This window comes from Ahaetulla prasina, chromosome 6 (genome assembly GCF_028640845.1).
Source record: "Ahaetulla prasina isolate Xishuangbanna chromosome 6, ASM2864084v1, whole genome shotgun sequence".
Taxonomy (NCBI): domain Eukaryota; kingdom Metazoa; phylum Chordata; class Lepidosauria; order Squamata; family Colubridae; genus Ahaetulla; species Ahaetulla prasina.
Window position 1 is genome coordinate 9,026,920 of NC_080544.1, and position 14,394 is coordinate 9,041,313.

General features: G+C 42.7%; 1 protein-coding gene across 1 annotated transcript in view; it reads left to right on the forward strand.

Moving 5' to 3' along the window:
* The window catches only part of SH2D4B (SH2 domain containing 4B), a 144,473-nt gene that overhangs the window by 24,221 nt on the left and 105,858 nt on the right, over positions 1-14,394 (forward strand). The window contains exons 2-3 of the mRNA XM_058187993.1: positions 11,472-11,631; positions 13,871-14,021. Of these exons, the coding sequence (XP_058043976.1) occupies positions 11,472-11,631; positions 13,871-14,021 (311 nt within the window). The remainder of the gene's footprint in view (positions 1-11,471; positions 11,632-13,870; positions 14,022-14,394) is intronic.

Consider the following 14,394-nt stretch of genomic DNA (forward strand, 5'->3'; position numbering starts at 1 on the left):
AGAGGAAACAGTAGTTTCTTCCTTTGGGAGTTCGAGATAGGAACAAAATCTTGACCTGAAGCTATTTTAAAGGGAGTAAATCCTGTGCTACTATGAATTGAGTTGTTGTAGGCAACTTCAGCAAAAGGTAAGAGATCAGCCCAATTGTCTTGCTGGTAGTTAACATAACATCGAGATATTGTTCTAGTACAGAGTTCGAACGTTCACAGCTTCCATTAGTTTGAGGATGATGGGAGGAGCTTAATCCTTGGCGGAGCCAATGAGTCGTAAAATTCTTTCCAAAATTGAGAAGTGAATTGAACTCCTCGATCTGAAATGATGCGATCAGGAACTCCGTGAAGTCTATAAATGTGTTGTACAAACAACTTTGCTAGAGTCTTTGAGGAGGGTATTTTGAACATGGAATAAAATGGACTTGTTTGGAGAAAAGGTCAGTCACAACCCATATAACAGTATTGCCTGAACTTTCAGGTAATTCCACTATGAAATCCATGGATATTTCTTTCCATGGGGTTCCTGGCCTGGCTACAGTTTGAAGTAGTCCAGGAGGTTTTCCTGGAGGCCTTTTGGATGATGCACAAATAGGGCAACTTGCTACATATGCTTGAATGTCTTTTTTAAGACTTGGCCACCAAAATTGTCTTTTAAGAAGATGCAAAGTTTTCACAAATCCAAAATGCCCTGCCATTTTGGCATCATGGCATCGTTGTAGGATGGTTTCTCTGAGTGATAGAGGAACATATAGTTTTGTTCCAATCCAAGCTAGTCCATCACGGAGTGTGCATTCATGGGAATGGGTTAAGTACCAGTCATCGGTGTTTAAAGCTTCTTTAAACGACTTGGTTAGTTCATCTGGGAGTGAGGGGTCAGCTTTGGAGTGGCTTCTAGTTATTGCTGGGGCCGCCAACTGTTGTACGGGAAGTATTGGTTGAACCACCTCGGAGCGAGTGCAATTGTATTGGGGTAAACGTGAGAGAGCATCTGCTAAGAAGTTTTCCCCCCCAGGAATATAATGTAAAGTAAAATTAAAGCGGTTAAAATATTGAGCCCAGCGGGCTTGTTTAGGTGAAAGTTTTCTAGGAGTCTTTAGAGCTTCTAGATTTTTGTGATCCGTCCAAACTTCAAAAGGATGATTTGAACCTTCTAAGAATTGTCTCCATGTCCGTAGAGCCCAATGAACTGCAAATGCTTCCTTTTCCCAAATAGCCCATCGTCTTTCAGTTTCAGTCAATTTTCGAGAAGTGAAAGCACAGGGTTGTAAATTACCATCAGCATTGTTTTGGAGCAGGACGGCTCCGACTGCTACATCACTTGCATCAGCTTGTATTACAAAAGGAACATCCATGTCAGGGTGCTTTAAAATCGGTTCAGCGGCAAAGAGTCGTTTTAATTTTTCAAATGCAGCCTGACATTCCATTGTCCATTCGAGAGGTAATGATGGTTTGGGTTTCGTGTCTCCTTTAGTTTTTAAGAGGTTAGTGATTGGTAAAGCAATTTGAGCAAAGGAGGGGATGAATTGACGATAGAAATTTGCGAATCCTAAAAAACTTTGGAGTTGCTTGCGTGTGCGTGGGGGGGCCCCATTCCAGGACAGCTTTCACTTTTTCTGGATCCATTTCTAACCCATCAGCCGAAATGCGATACCCTAAGTAGTCTATTTTGGTTTGATGGAAATCACATTTGGATAGCTTGCAATATAGTTCTGCAGATAATAACTTTTTGAGTACAGCTCTTACTAGTTTAATATGTTCTTCCATTGTTTCTGTATAGATAAGTATGTCGTCAAGGTAGACAAGAACTCCTTTGAATAAATGCTGATGGAGTATTTCATTTATTAGTTGCATAAAAACTGGGCGCCCCTGCAGTCCAAATGGCAGTACTCGAAACTGGAAACATCCTAGTGGACAGTTGAAAGCGGTTTTCCATTCATCCCCTCTTTATACGAACTCTGTAGTAGGCTTCTCGAGGTCCAGTTTGGTGAAGAATTTTCCTTCGCTAAATGTGCTAACATATCTTTCATGAGTGGCATGGGATATATGTTTTCAAGACACTGCGTTTAGGTTCCTATAGTCAACTATAAGACGAAAGGAGCCATCTTTCTTTTCCCGGAACATCACTGGCGCCGCCACACGAGGCCTAGCCGGTTGGATAAAACCCCGCTCTAGGTTTTTGTCTATGAATTTACGTAGCTCTCCCAATTCCTTTTGGGTCATGGGATAAGCTTTTGGCTTTGGAAGCTTTACTCCCGGAAGGATGTCTATGGCACAGTCAATAGGCCTATGGGGAGGAAGTACGTCTGATGCTTTCTCACTAAAGACTTCTCGCAAGTCCCAGTATTCCTTGGGTATTCTCTCTTCCCCGTCTATCCGTTCAATCATTGCCCCTAACTTATCCTGGTGTAAGGTCACGGTAGGTCCCTTCTTGGGTTTCCCCTTTTCCCCTTTTAAGGTTTTGGAATGGAAACGTAGGACTCCCGTTCTCCAGTTAATATGGGGGTTCCATTTCCGCAACCATGACAAGCCTAACAACAGGGGTTGGTCCATTCCTGGGGCTACTATGAAGTTCAGAATTTCGCGGTGGTCTCCTATTATCATTTCTATGGGTTCCGTTACGAAATGGGCGGGCCCTCCCCCTGCCACAGAGCCATCTAACTGGGCAAACGCTATGGGCCTACTTAGAGTTCTCAGTCTTAGTTCCATTTTTCTACTAATTCGGGACTGACCATACATCTAGTGCATCCAGAATCGAGTAGTGCTAGTAGTTCCCCCTTATTACCCGAAGAGGGTACATGTAGATTAACTGGAATGTCCAAGGGCCCCCGTGCCCAACTCACCAGAAGGTCTTCATCGGACTCTGACGTGGTTTTGCTGTTGTCAGTATCGGTCGACACTTCGCCATCCTCCTTGATGGGCGTGCCCTTCTTGGCAACGCCTCCCCACTTTGCTGGTTTATGCGCCTTAGCTGCTGGCTTCACTGGTTCCTTTTCACCACCAGAGGTCGCGCTTGGTATCAGCTTAACCCTACAGTCGGCTGCTCGGTGACCTTCTTTCCACATCTGTAGCACGAGACGAACGTGGTCTTCCTCCCTCCAATCTAGGGCGTCCCTATAGGTGCCTTCTGGAAAGCGGCCAAGGGATGGCCCTCCAGTGCGCTGTCTTCTGCCACGGTCCTTCACTAGCTCGATTTCCATCTCTGCTGCCAGGGTGTACCAGCCATACAGCGTAGTTGGAGAGGCTCGTGCTCGACACAGTTCATAGAGATCTCCATTCAGACCATCTTTGAAAATGTCTACAAGGGTCACCTCCGACCACCCTCTCATCAAGGGAACTAAATCACTGAACTCTTGGTTATAATCAGCCACCGGTCTCCTCCCTTGCCTGATGGTTTTCATCCGACCTTTGGCCTTTTGCTCTGCCAGGGGGTCCTCAAACCTCCTCCTCAGTGCAGTCATAAAATGCTCGTAGTTTTGCAGTAAGGGGGAGTGGTTTGTATGTAATGACACATACCATGCAGCTGCTCTTCCGGTCAAATTATGAGTCACAGCTCTCACTTGTGCTGCCTGTGACCAATAATCTTCCCCAGTCTATCATGTGGTCATTCACTTTGCCAGGAACAGTCCCAACTCCTTCGCATTTCCATCAAATTTCTCTGATATGGGGGAATTTTGGCTTTTCCTTCCCCTCTGCGGCCTTGCTTGGTCAGCAGGTGGCGCGACCCTCATCCAATTCAGCTTCCTCTGGGAGAGAGTTTCCAGCCCTGGCTCTTCAGAAATCTCACCACCCTGAAATCACCTCTAGCTGGCCCTTTGTATTCTCTTCCTCCTCTTCTCCTCCCACCTGGAGGACCGAATAGGGATTCATACCTTTGGCGAGCTGTTTGCCTTACTTTCACCTCACGGAAAAGACGAAAGGCTTCCTCCAACTGGCGGTTGTCTGTTATCTCTCTCTTCTTGCCAATCCGAAAGTCTCACCGTGCCCTTTTTTTCTCTTTGTTACTCCAGACTGAAACTTTTCGGCACTTGGTTTCCACTTCCTCTTCCAGCCTTAATTGCTCAATCCACCGATCTCTGCAATCTTCCAGCTCAGGGTTAAAAGTGTCAGCAAAAATTCCTCTGGACGCCTCCCCCAGCTCAGCCGGCAGCAGGCCTTCCATCACATTTGGGTTTTCTCCCCCCCCGGTATTGCAATTGCAATCCTGGTTGGTAGACATGATGTGAGTTCCAGCTTAATGTCAGGCTACCTCCGACGGTAAATAGGAAAGAAATCACCTTGACTCCATTTGGAATGAAAACAAGTACTTTTACTTTTACAGTCTTGGTGGCAGCCAAGCAATATCCCCCCCAATTGTCCCTCCTCCTCCAGGAGGTCAGGCTGGTCTGGTCCAATGCCAACTCCTTCACGGCCCCTCGTGGTAATCTTCTTCCACAAGTCTCTGGATGTCAGTCAACTCAGGAATGCAGTGTCGGTTAGAAAAGCGCGCGCTGATTACATTCAATCATTAATCATCCCTCCTGCCTGTTATGTCAGCCGACACTCTTAATAAGCTCCTTTCCCTTACCCCGGACGGTGGTATGATACATCTCATGATCTTAAGAGTTTATAATACAGAAATAAACATTTTACATTCTATCTACTGATATAATCATTTAAAAGTAAATGAAGAGTGGAGTGGAGGCTGACAATCACAGTCACATCTTCAACATTTCGCTTGGATATCAGGGTACATACATGATAATTTTTTGGGATCTAAGTGCCATCTATAAAACATCTTATAAAAATTTTCCCTTAGATTCTGTGCTTGTGTAAACTTAACATTTCTAACCTAGATTTTCTCCCATGTTACCAACATTATTGGTTCCTGAATATTCTGTGCCCATTTTATCATACAATCCTTTACCAAATCCTTTTCCAAATCTATTTCAAGCAACACATTATACAATCTCTTTATATGCTCCTGGGTCTGATTTCTAATTTACTTTATTAAATTTTCCTCCCTTTGCATTATACCAATTTTTTGATCTTCTTTCCATTTAGCACCTAGTTGCCTATATTGAAACCAAGTATATTTCCTCCCTTCTTCATTTAATACCTGTAAAGATTTTAATTGCAAGCTACCTCTTTCAGCATATAAAAGTTCTTTATAAGTAATCATTTCCTGTTTCTGTTCTATATTTATATTCTCTATTGCGTGTCTGGGGCTTGCCCATATAGGAATCTTATAGTCTAGTTTATAGGAATATTTTTTCTAGACACGCAAAAGAGCACTTCTCAACACATGACTCTTAAAAGCCCTATCCACTTTTTTTTCATAAAATAAATACGCATGCCATCCATATAGTAAGTCATAACTTTCTATATTCAAAATTCTTTCCTCTGTTAAATTAAACCAGTCACTTATTACTGAAAGGGCTACTGCTTCATAATATAATTTAAAATTAGGCATTTGTAGGCCTCCTCTTTCCCGTGAATCCTGAATTATTTTCATTTTAACCCTCGCCTTTTAACCTTGCCATATAAATTTATTAATCCAAATCTGCCATTCCTCCAAATTTTTATCTTTCTTGATTATTGGTATCATCTGGAACAGAAACAAAAATCTAGGTAACACATTCATTTTAATAGCCGCTATCCTCCCCAATAGCGATAGCTGCAGTTTTTTCCAGGCATTCATGTCTTTCTGAACTTTTTGCCATAACAACTCATAATTATTCTTATAAAGTTTCCTGTTCGATGAGCTAATATAAACCCCTAAGTATTTAACCTTTTTTACCACCTCAAATCCTGTTATCTCCTCTAATCTTTGTTTCTGTTCTTTAGAAATATTTTTGATTATCACTTTTGTGGAGTCGGGCTGTTCTCCAAAGCACCTGAGGGTAGAACAAGAAGCAATGGGTGGAAACTGATCAAGGAAAGAAGCAACTTAGAACTAAGGAGAAATTTCCTGACAGTTAGAACAATTCATCAGTGGAACAACTTGCCTCCAGAAGTTGTGAATGCTCCAACATTGGAAGTTTTAAAGAAAATGTTGGATAGCCATCTGTCTGAAACGGTGTAGGGTTTCCTGCCTGGGCAGGGGGTTGGACTAGAAGGCCTCCAAGGCCCCTTCCAACCCTGTTGTTATATATTATATATAATGGAGTGTGCACATTTCCAGAGATCTTTATAAGAAAGTCAGCTGAGCATGTCCACTGTGAATTAGCCTTTGTCTTTTGCAAACTCTGAGATTTTAAAGGAAATCTTAGGGTTTTGGTTTTTTTGGTCTTTTTTTTGCAAACCCGAGCTTGGAAAAGAACAACCTCAGCTTCTGGTGTGCACTATATAAGGCAGGGCAGTTCATTTGAGATGAATGATTCCTCAAGAGCACCAACTTGAACTTGCTATTGCTCTCTAAGGTCTTGTTTCTGGAGTTCATTGCGATGAATTTCAGCCAGAAGCAGTTTCTATTAATCTGTTGTATTAGGATTGGGAAAGCACACGCAAAAAAATTTGGTGGATTCTACAAAATGTTCTGAAAAAGAAGATAAAGTTCCTGCCGCAATATTTTCTGCTGGGAATTATCACGGACTGTACAGTAATTGAGACTAAACTGATTTTAAATCTAATAACAGCGGCAAGATTACTGATAGGACAGTATTGGAAGAAAAAAGAAGTACCTACAATAGGAAAATGGATATTGAAAGTTGCCAATTTGGCTGAGATGGCAAAAATCTCAGCCTTTTTGAAAGACACTACACAAGAAAAATATCTAACTGAATGGAAAAAATGGATTGAATATACCCAAGATAGATATCAGATTAAGAGATATCAGATTGCTTTTGAATGATTAGGATGTATCATTTTTGATTGTTTTGGGGGAGGTTAGGAATTGATGAGAATTGTAGGAGTATAATTAAGTTAGGAAGGAAGGAAATTTTTTTAGTATATGTTTGTTTTATTTTTTAACTATACCTTGTGTTTGTTCCGGGAAGTCGGGGGGGGGGGGGGAGGGAGGGGGTTTGTGAAGGGAGAGGGGAGGGGGGCTAGAGGGAAGATGGGGAAATGGGGGAGGGAAGTTTTGTAAAACTTTTTCAATTAAAAAAAAGAAAAGAAAAGAAAAGCACAGGCAAATATTATGGTTCCAAAATGAGGATTCTCTGCATTTTACAGTACTACTGAAAGTTCATTTTCCGGGTTACATTAGTCATAGCCTTCTGCCTTATGGAAAGCTGAAGAACTGGGCTGTCGGAAAAAGAATTTGCCATAATGTCATTTCTTGGATAGGGGCTAAAATCATTGGTGCTTGGAGGAATTCATCATTAAGCAAATAGTTCCTTGATTCTTTCTGTTCTTTTTTTTTGTCAGGAATTGGGGATGGTGAGGTTTTTTTTTTAATTTTCTTTACTGGAGGGTTCTATGTGTTAATAGGATTAGGTATTACATGGTTAAACCTTACAACCTTGGGTTACAGCACTGGTTTAGTTAGGGGCATTGAAGGTATTGATTGCAAAGTCTATGCAATGAAGGATCTCCATCATCCAGGTCTTGGATGTCCCACGGCTTTTCAAAAGGCAACTGGACTTTCTTGGTGTTTTCCTTGAAAACATTTCTCATCTCATGCAAGAACCTTCTTGAGTTCTGATTGAATGGTGGGGAATGGAAAGATTTGTATTCATTTGGTCATTAGCACCTTTGGGGCTGTTGACTGTGACATAGGAAATATAGGAAACCCTGAGAAATATGGGACCAAGACACCTGGCAGATAGTTGAGGTCCACTCCATTAAAGAGGTCCATTTGGTGGGACCAAGAAGAACCTTCTAGATGGTGATTCCTTCCTTCTGGAACAGGGGTCTCTAACCTTGGCAACTTTAAGCCTGGTGGACTTCAACTCCCAGAATTCTGGGAGTTGAAGTCCACCAGGCTTAAAGTTGCCAAGGTTGGAGACCCCTGCTCTGGAATATCATCCCCTTGGAAGTAAGACTTGACCCTCACTTTATCATTCCTTCAAATATCCTGAAGACATGTTTTTTCCATTCATTTAATGTTCAACTTGTGATGACTCTGCTGGCTGCTTCCCCAGATACCTGTCCAGATGTCAGCTCGGAGGAGGATGAACTAGTTCCAGGCACCTCTGGAGGCGAGTTGGTCAATGGCTCCAAACAACCATCTGAGAGGGATTTGGCTGAAGCACAGTTGCACCAGGAACATTGAAGTTCAGTGGATTACTCATGAGGAGGCAGCCTCACCCTTCTTGATGAGCTGTAACAAAAGCTGGCTCCTTGTGTCTTCGACTCCCGAGCTTGGCCTCTTGACAAAGAGTGACTCAGAGAGTGAGGGGGAAGAGCCAACAGGGCTTCCCTCTGTAGGACCTTCCTCTCTGGCTCCGCTCCAGGTCCCAGAGGCAGGCCAGGTGGAGGAGATGACAAGGCCTCTTTCTCCCGCACCTTCCCACTCCCAGGCAACACCTCAAGACCCAGCTGCTAACAATCAGTCCTGGTTAAATCCCAGGCATCGCAGAAAGGAGAGGCGGGAACAACAAAAGAAAGGGTGGGGCAGGCCTAGAGAGTGCTGAGTCATGGAGCCACATCCCACAGGGTATAAAAGTAGGAGGAGCTGCTCTATAGCTTCTTGTGACGGACAAAAACCTGACTCTTGGAAACTTTGGCTGCAATATTTCAGGACTAAGAATTTGGCTTCTGGATTTCTGTTTATTTCTGAACTCTTGGTTGCTCCAGCAATGAATTGCAGTTACGTTGGCTTCTGAGGAGATAAGAGAACTTGGCAGGCAATTGCAGGTGCGTTGCCAGAACTGATATCTGTCGTAGGAATAAATTGCTGGCAGTTATAGTCAGCTCGCGTGTCTTCTTGGTTGTGGTGGCGGGGGTGGGGGGACAGAACACTCCTGCCTTTTCTCTCACCTATGTATTCCAAGATGACCTGTCCAAGATCAGGTGAAGAAGCAGTTTCTCTTCCTCATCCCTGACCAGTTGCAGCTGCCTGCTTTCTCCACCTGGAGCCTCAGGGTTGTCCTGCTGCAGTTGCACTTCAGCCAAATCCCTCTCAGATGGCTGCTTGGAGCCATTAACCAATTTGCCTCCAGATATGCCTGGAACTGGTTCATCCTCCTGGACAGGTATCTGGGGAAGCGTCCGGGGGAGTTATTACACTATTTCACCTAATTTACTACCTTATGAACTTATGTCCACGAGTTCTCTCTTGGTCCAAAGTGGGATTCCAAGAATTGGTTATGTCTACTCTAGTGAAAAGAAGGACTAGGAGTGACATGATATTGGGTGTTCCAACATTTCAGGAGGTGCCACAAAGAAGAGGGGGCCAACCTATTCTCCAAAGGACCTGACTGCAGAACAAGAAGTAATGGATGGAAACTTATCAAGGAGAAATCCAACCTTGAAATAAGGAGAAATTTCCTGAAAGTGAGAACAATCAACCAATGGAATGACTTGCCTCCAGAAGTTGTGGGTGTTCCATCACTGGTAGTTTTCTAGAAGACATTGGACAGACATTTGTCCGTAATGTATAGGGTTTCCTGCTCGAGCAGGGGGTTGGACTAGAAGACCTCCAAGGTCCCTTCCAACTCTGTTACGCTGTATTATATTAAGCAGGTCTCTTCACTGCCTCTCCATTCTACTATGATTATTGCCTCTGCTCTCAGTACAGCCATCTTCAGTTCACCATTGCTTAGCCAGAAATCCTCTCTATTCCTGTATTTCTAAACCTGGAAAGAAGAATAAATAGGTTTAACAGTAAAGTAAGATAAAATATGAGAGCATTACAAATACAATAAAAAGGAAGATATGAGAATTATAGACATAAGGAAAATAAAGATAGTGCATTTGGGGAAAGAAAATTTGAGCAATCTGCAAGTGAATTTTAAAACACACAACTAACTGTAGATAACACAAGCTAGGTAGGAAAACAGCAGTGATTAATAATAGTCATAAAATAAACAGAACACATGGAGGAATGAAATTTTAAAAAGTCAGTGGGAAGGAAAATGGGAGGCAGTTCTTATGTACCCAAAACAGATTAGCCTATCAATATAAAAGCATAATAAGGCATTAGAGTTTACAAGTCCACAAATATGTCTCATTAGAGATGAGAACTAATGAATCTTAAATGTATTAAAAAGGAAGCCAAAAGCTGAATAAATACACATGTATAATAGCTGGAAAAAACACCCCTTGATTTACTGTGATGTTATTCTTGGAAAAAGACATCAGAGGAGGTAACAAAGAGCCTTTCCCAACCAGTTACTCACATTGGATTTAAATTGTTATAATCCTCAGCCAATACATCTAGGATCATTGATTGATTGATTATGTACCTTCAAGTCACTGTTGGCTCTTAGTATAATATAGTTATAATAATATAAATCTAGTTTGTCCATGATGATCTCTCTCTAATCTGGCCCTTCAGATCTAAGGTTATTTTGACTGGCAAATAGAGAAGACACCAGTTTTGTGAGTGTAGCTATCCTCAGCAAGATTCATCTTAAGCCACAGATCAGAAAATAAAAGAAGGATTTTTTTTCTTTGAACAACCCTGTAATCTCTTGCATTGGAATGGAGTTTGGGTGACTGAACGAAGCTTGAGAATTTACTGGCTGGATGCCCTTCCTGATGCCTGCATGGAGTTTGCAGCAGACAATTACTTATTGCACCCACAGCGAGAAATATCTGCCACTACCTAGGATCGAACTCACAGCCTCTAGATTGTGAGGCGAGAGCTCCACCTCTAAGTCACTGCGCCTCTGAGAAAATAAACGAAAGTACATAACTTGAAAAAGATGGCAGAAAAACCACAAATTGGCACGGTGCCACAAGGTGTTTATTTATCTCTACAAAGTCTGGATCAACAAGACAAACAGTAATAACCGTGTTGCTTCTATGAAAGCCAATTTATAAAACAACCACACCTTTATATGCAGGAAGTAAGTTTATCGTATCAGCCTATACCCAGAAAAAGATTAGCTTGTGACAATAGGGACAATGGTGAAATTTATTTTATAATTTAAGAGCGCAGGAGATAGACATTGTAGATCCTTATCAAGAGCCGATGTATATTTTGCATCTTGTTATTCCAAAAAGTCAAGGAAATACACAGGTCCCCTCCAAGGTCTCTTCCAATGCTGTTATTTTGTAATTTTGTAATTCTATTATTCTGCATGTGATGAAGACTCTCTTCAAGCCCTACCTTAACTAGGTTCTTCTAGATACAGTGGATACCCTTCCTCCAGCCAAGTCAAAGCCCTTGGCCTCTCTGCTCATTTTTCTAGAAGCAGGTGGCCAGGTTGCTTTGCAAGGCAACTTCAGAGACATGCTTTGCTTGCACCATCGCTGAAATGAAGTTCTCCTTCACGATCTTGAACAGGCCCAGTGCTTAGTTCTCATTCCTTGTATTTCAAGACTTGTGTTGTTTGATTGACGGCTCTGAGACTTCCTCCTTCTGGCAACACATTTGGATGGCTATTCCAGGTAACAGGAAACGTGTTCGGTGGCTTCAGGGAACTGATGGCGAGGTCTGGGTTTGGATCATGGGAGAAGCCGCTGGAGACAAGTCATATGAGCAGATTTCAGAGGAGCTTCTTGCAGAACGAGCCAGACAGCAGGCCCAGAAGGAAGCAGAAGAACTATGGTGAGTATCTACAAAGAAATCACTTCTAGAATATTGCTGTCCAAAAAAAACCACACTACTGAATAAGAATTATTTTGGGATTCTATTGGATAATGTAGTCTTTGAAATGTATAATCATGTCTGAAAATGCCAAATCTCAGCAGGAAATAACATCTTGCTTGGACTTAGAAACTAATCTGGGTCATACATAGATACATATGAAGAACGGTTGCAGGAAGTGGGCATGGCTAGGCTAGTGAAGAGAAGGACCACGGGAGACACGATAGCAATCTTCCAATATCTGAGGGGCTGCCACAGAGAGGAGGAAGGGGGTCAAGCTATTTTCCAAGACACCTGAAGGCCAGACAAGGAATAACGGATGGAATCTGATCAAGAAGAGATTCAACCTAGAAATAAGGAGATTTTTTCTGCCAGTGAGAACAATCAGCCACTGGAACCAAAGTTGCCTTCAGAAGTTGTGGGAGCTTCATGCCAGGAGGTGGGGGGTCGGGGGAGGGGTCGCACACATGTGCCCACACCCATAATTCTATGCGCTCCACCCCCGCACATGCACACATGACCCCCCCTGCTCCTGGCACATCATGGCCCGGTAGGCCCTTTTTTCTCTCTCACCTGGCCCCAGAGCCTCTCTATGAGTCTGGGGAGGGTGAGGAGGTCCTCCGGAGGCCAGAAATTGCCTGATTGCCAGCTTCCGGTTGGACAGGAAGTGATTTTTTTTTGCTGTCCCCAGCCTCCAGGGACACCTAAAGAGGCTGTGGAGGCTGGGGACAGCAACAAATGTCATTTTCCTGTCCAACCAGAAGTTGGCAAATGGCCAGTTTCTGGCCCCCGGAGGGCCTCTGGTGGGTGGGAAAGGCCATTTTTGTCCTCCCCAGACTCATAGAGAGGCTCTGGAGACAGGTGAGAGAGAAAAACGGGCCTTCCCCAATGCCCCCAGGCCCTCTAGAGGGAGGAAACAGTCTGTTTCCCTACTTCTAGTGGGCCCAGAAGGCCCCAAAATCAGCTGGCCAGCATGCACATACGCATTGGAGCTGAGCTTGTGTGCCCACTGATACGGCTATGCGTGCCACCTGACCTACAAAGTCCCCTCCAACTCTGTCATTCTGTATTCTATGGTTAGCATTTGGGTGGAGACCATCAGAGAATCTCAGGGCTGCAGTTAAGACTGGAAAGTCAAAAGAATCTTCCAGATGGAGACAATGGCAAACTATCTGGGAGCATGGACAATCTGTGAAATCACAAGGAATTTTACTGGATGGAAATTTTAAATTTCTTTTGAATGCCTCAAAACAGGGGTCTCCAACCTTGGTCCCTTTAAGGCTTGTGGACTTCAACTCCCAGAGTCCCTCAGCCAGCTGGCTGAGGGTCTCTGGGAGTTGAAGTCCACAAGCCTTAAAGGGACCAAGGTTGGAGACCCCTGCCTCAAAATAACTTCTAGTGTCTCTCTTAAATTATCTCTCTTAAGTATCTATCTTAAATCTAAAATGATATAAGAATAACAAGTAGAACTCTTTGGTTTATACTTGAACATAAAATAATGTTGTTAGGCTTACTGAAATCAGTTTAATATATATGTATATATGTATGTATGTATATATGTGTGTGTGTGTGTGTGTGTGTGTGTGTGTGTATGTCAGGACTAGCACATATGTGTGAGGGGAATCTTTATGTTTACATTTATGTGTGTATATGTGTACACACACACACACACACACATATATAGGTCTTTGGTTATTCGGATTTTCTCCCGCGTAAAATTAGAAATGTCTTGATGACATTTCGATGAAGTCTCGAATTTCTAGGAGCAATTTGCTCCTAGAAGCACGAAGCTGAATCCTGAAGATGACGAGTGAGACTTCGTCGAAATGTCGCCACGACACTTCTAATTTTACGTGGGAGAAAACCCAAATAACCAAAGACCTACATACAAACACCCGCCAAATACATACATACATACATACACACACAGAAAGACAGACAGACAGACAGACGCACACCTGCATATATGATGCTTCTAAAAAATCTGGACAGGTATTGAGAGCATGAGGATATAGGCAGTTATCCTCATCAGCAATCACCAATGTCCCCTGTGAACTTAAATATATGTCCATGAGATTCTCTCCTTATGATGGTTGTTGAAAAAAATGTCCACTATCCTTAGACTTTTGTTCCAAATGACAACTCAAGGTTGACTTACCCTTCCTTACCTTGCCTCTCTTTCTTTCATGGTTTTGGGAAGGAAACAAAAGGAAGCTGAAATCACGAAGAAGTTCCGTGATGCTATGGCAAAGGAGAAAGCTCGAATAGTGGCAGAGAAATGGAAGATAGAGGCAGAAGATCGCAAAGCAGCCAAATTGATGGAGGAGGAGAAAATCCAGGAGGAATTAAAGGTTGGGTGGTTCTTTTAACAATCCTACCTTCTAATGTTTGAGTTTGTACCTCTTAGAATATTTCTGTTCTGTTCTGTTCTGTTCTGTTCTGTATCTGCTCTGCTCTGCTCTGCTCCACTCTATTCCATTCATAGTTCATTGGGATTTAGTTATTTTCCAAGCTACTAGCTATCAGAAAGTAGATGGAGAGGTACTCACTCTCCACCCACATTAAGACAAATATACATACAGAATGATTATGTTACCTATTGTAGATAGGTTTAGAAAAGTTTAGTTTTGGTTAGTAATTTGATGGAAGTGAAGTAGAAATTACCGGAGCTACTCTGCTAAACAAATAATTCCCTCAAGAGTGTCAAACTATTTACTGAATCTG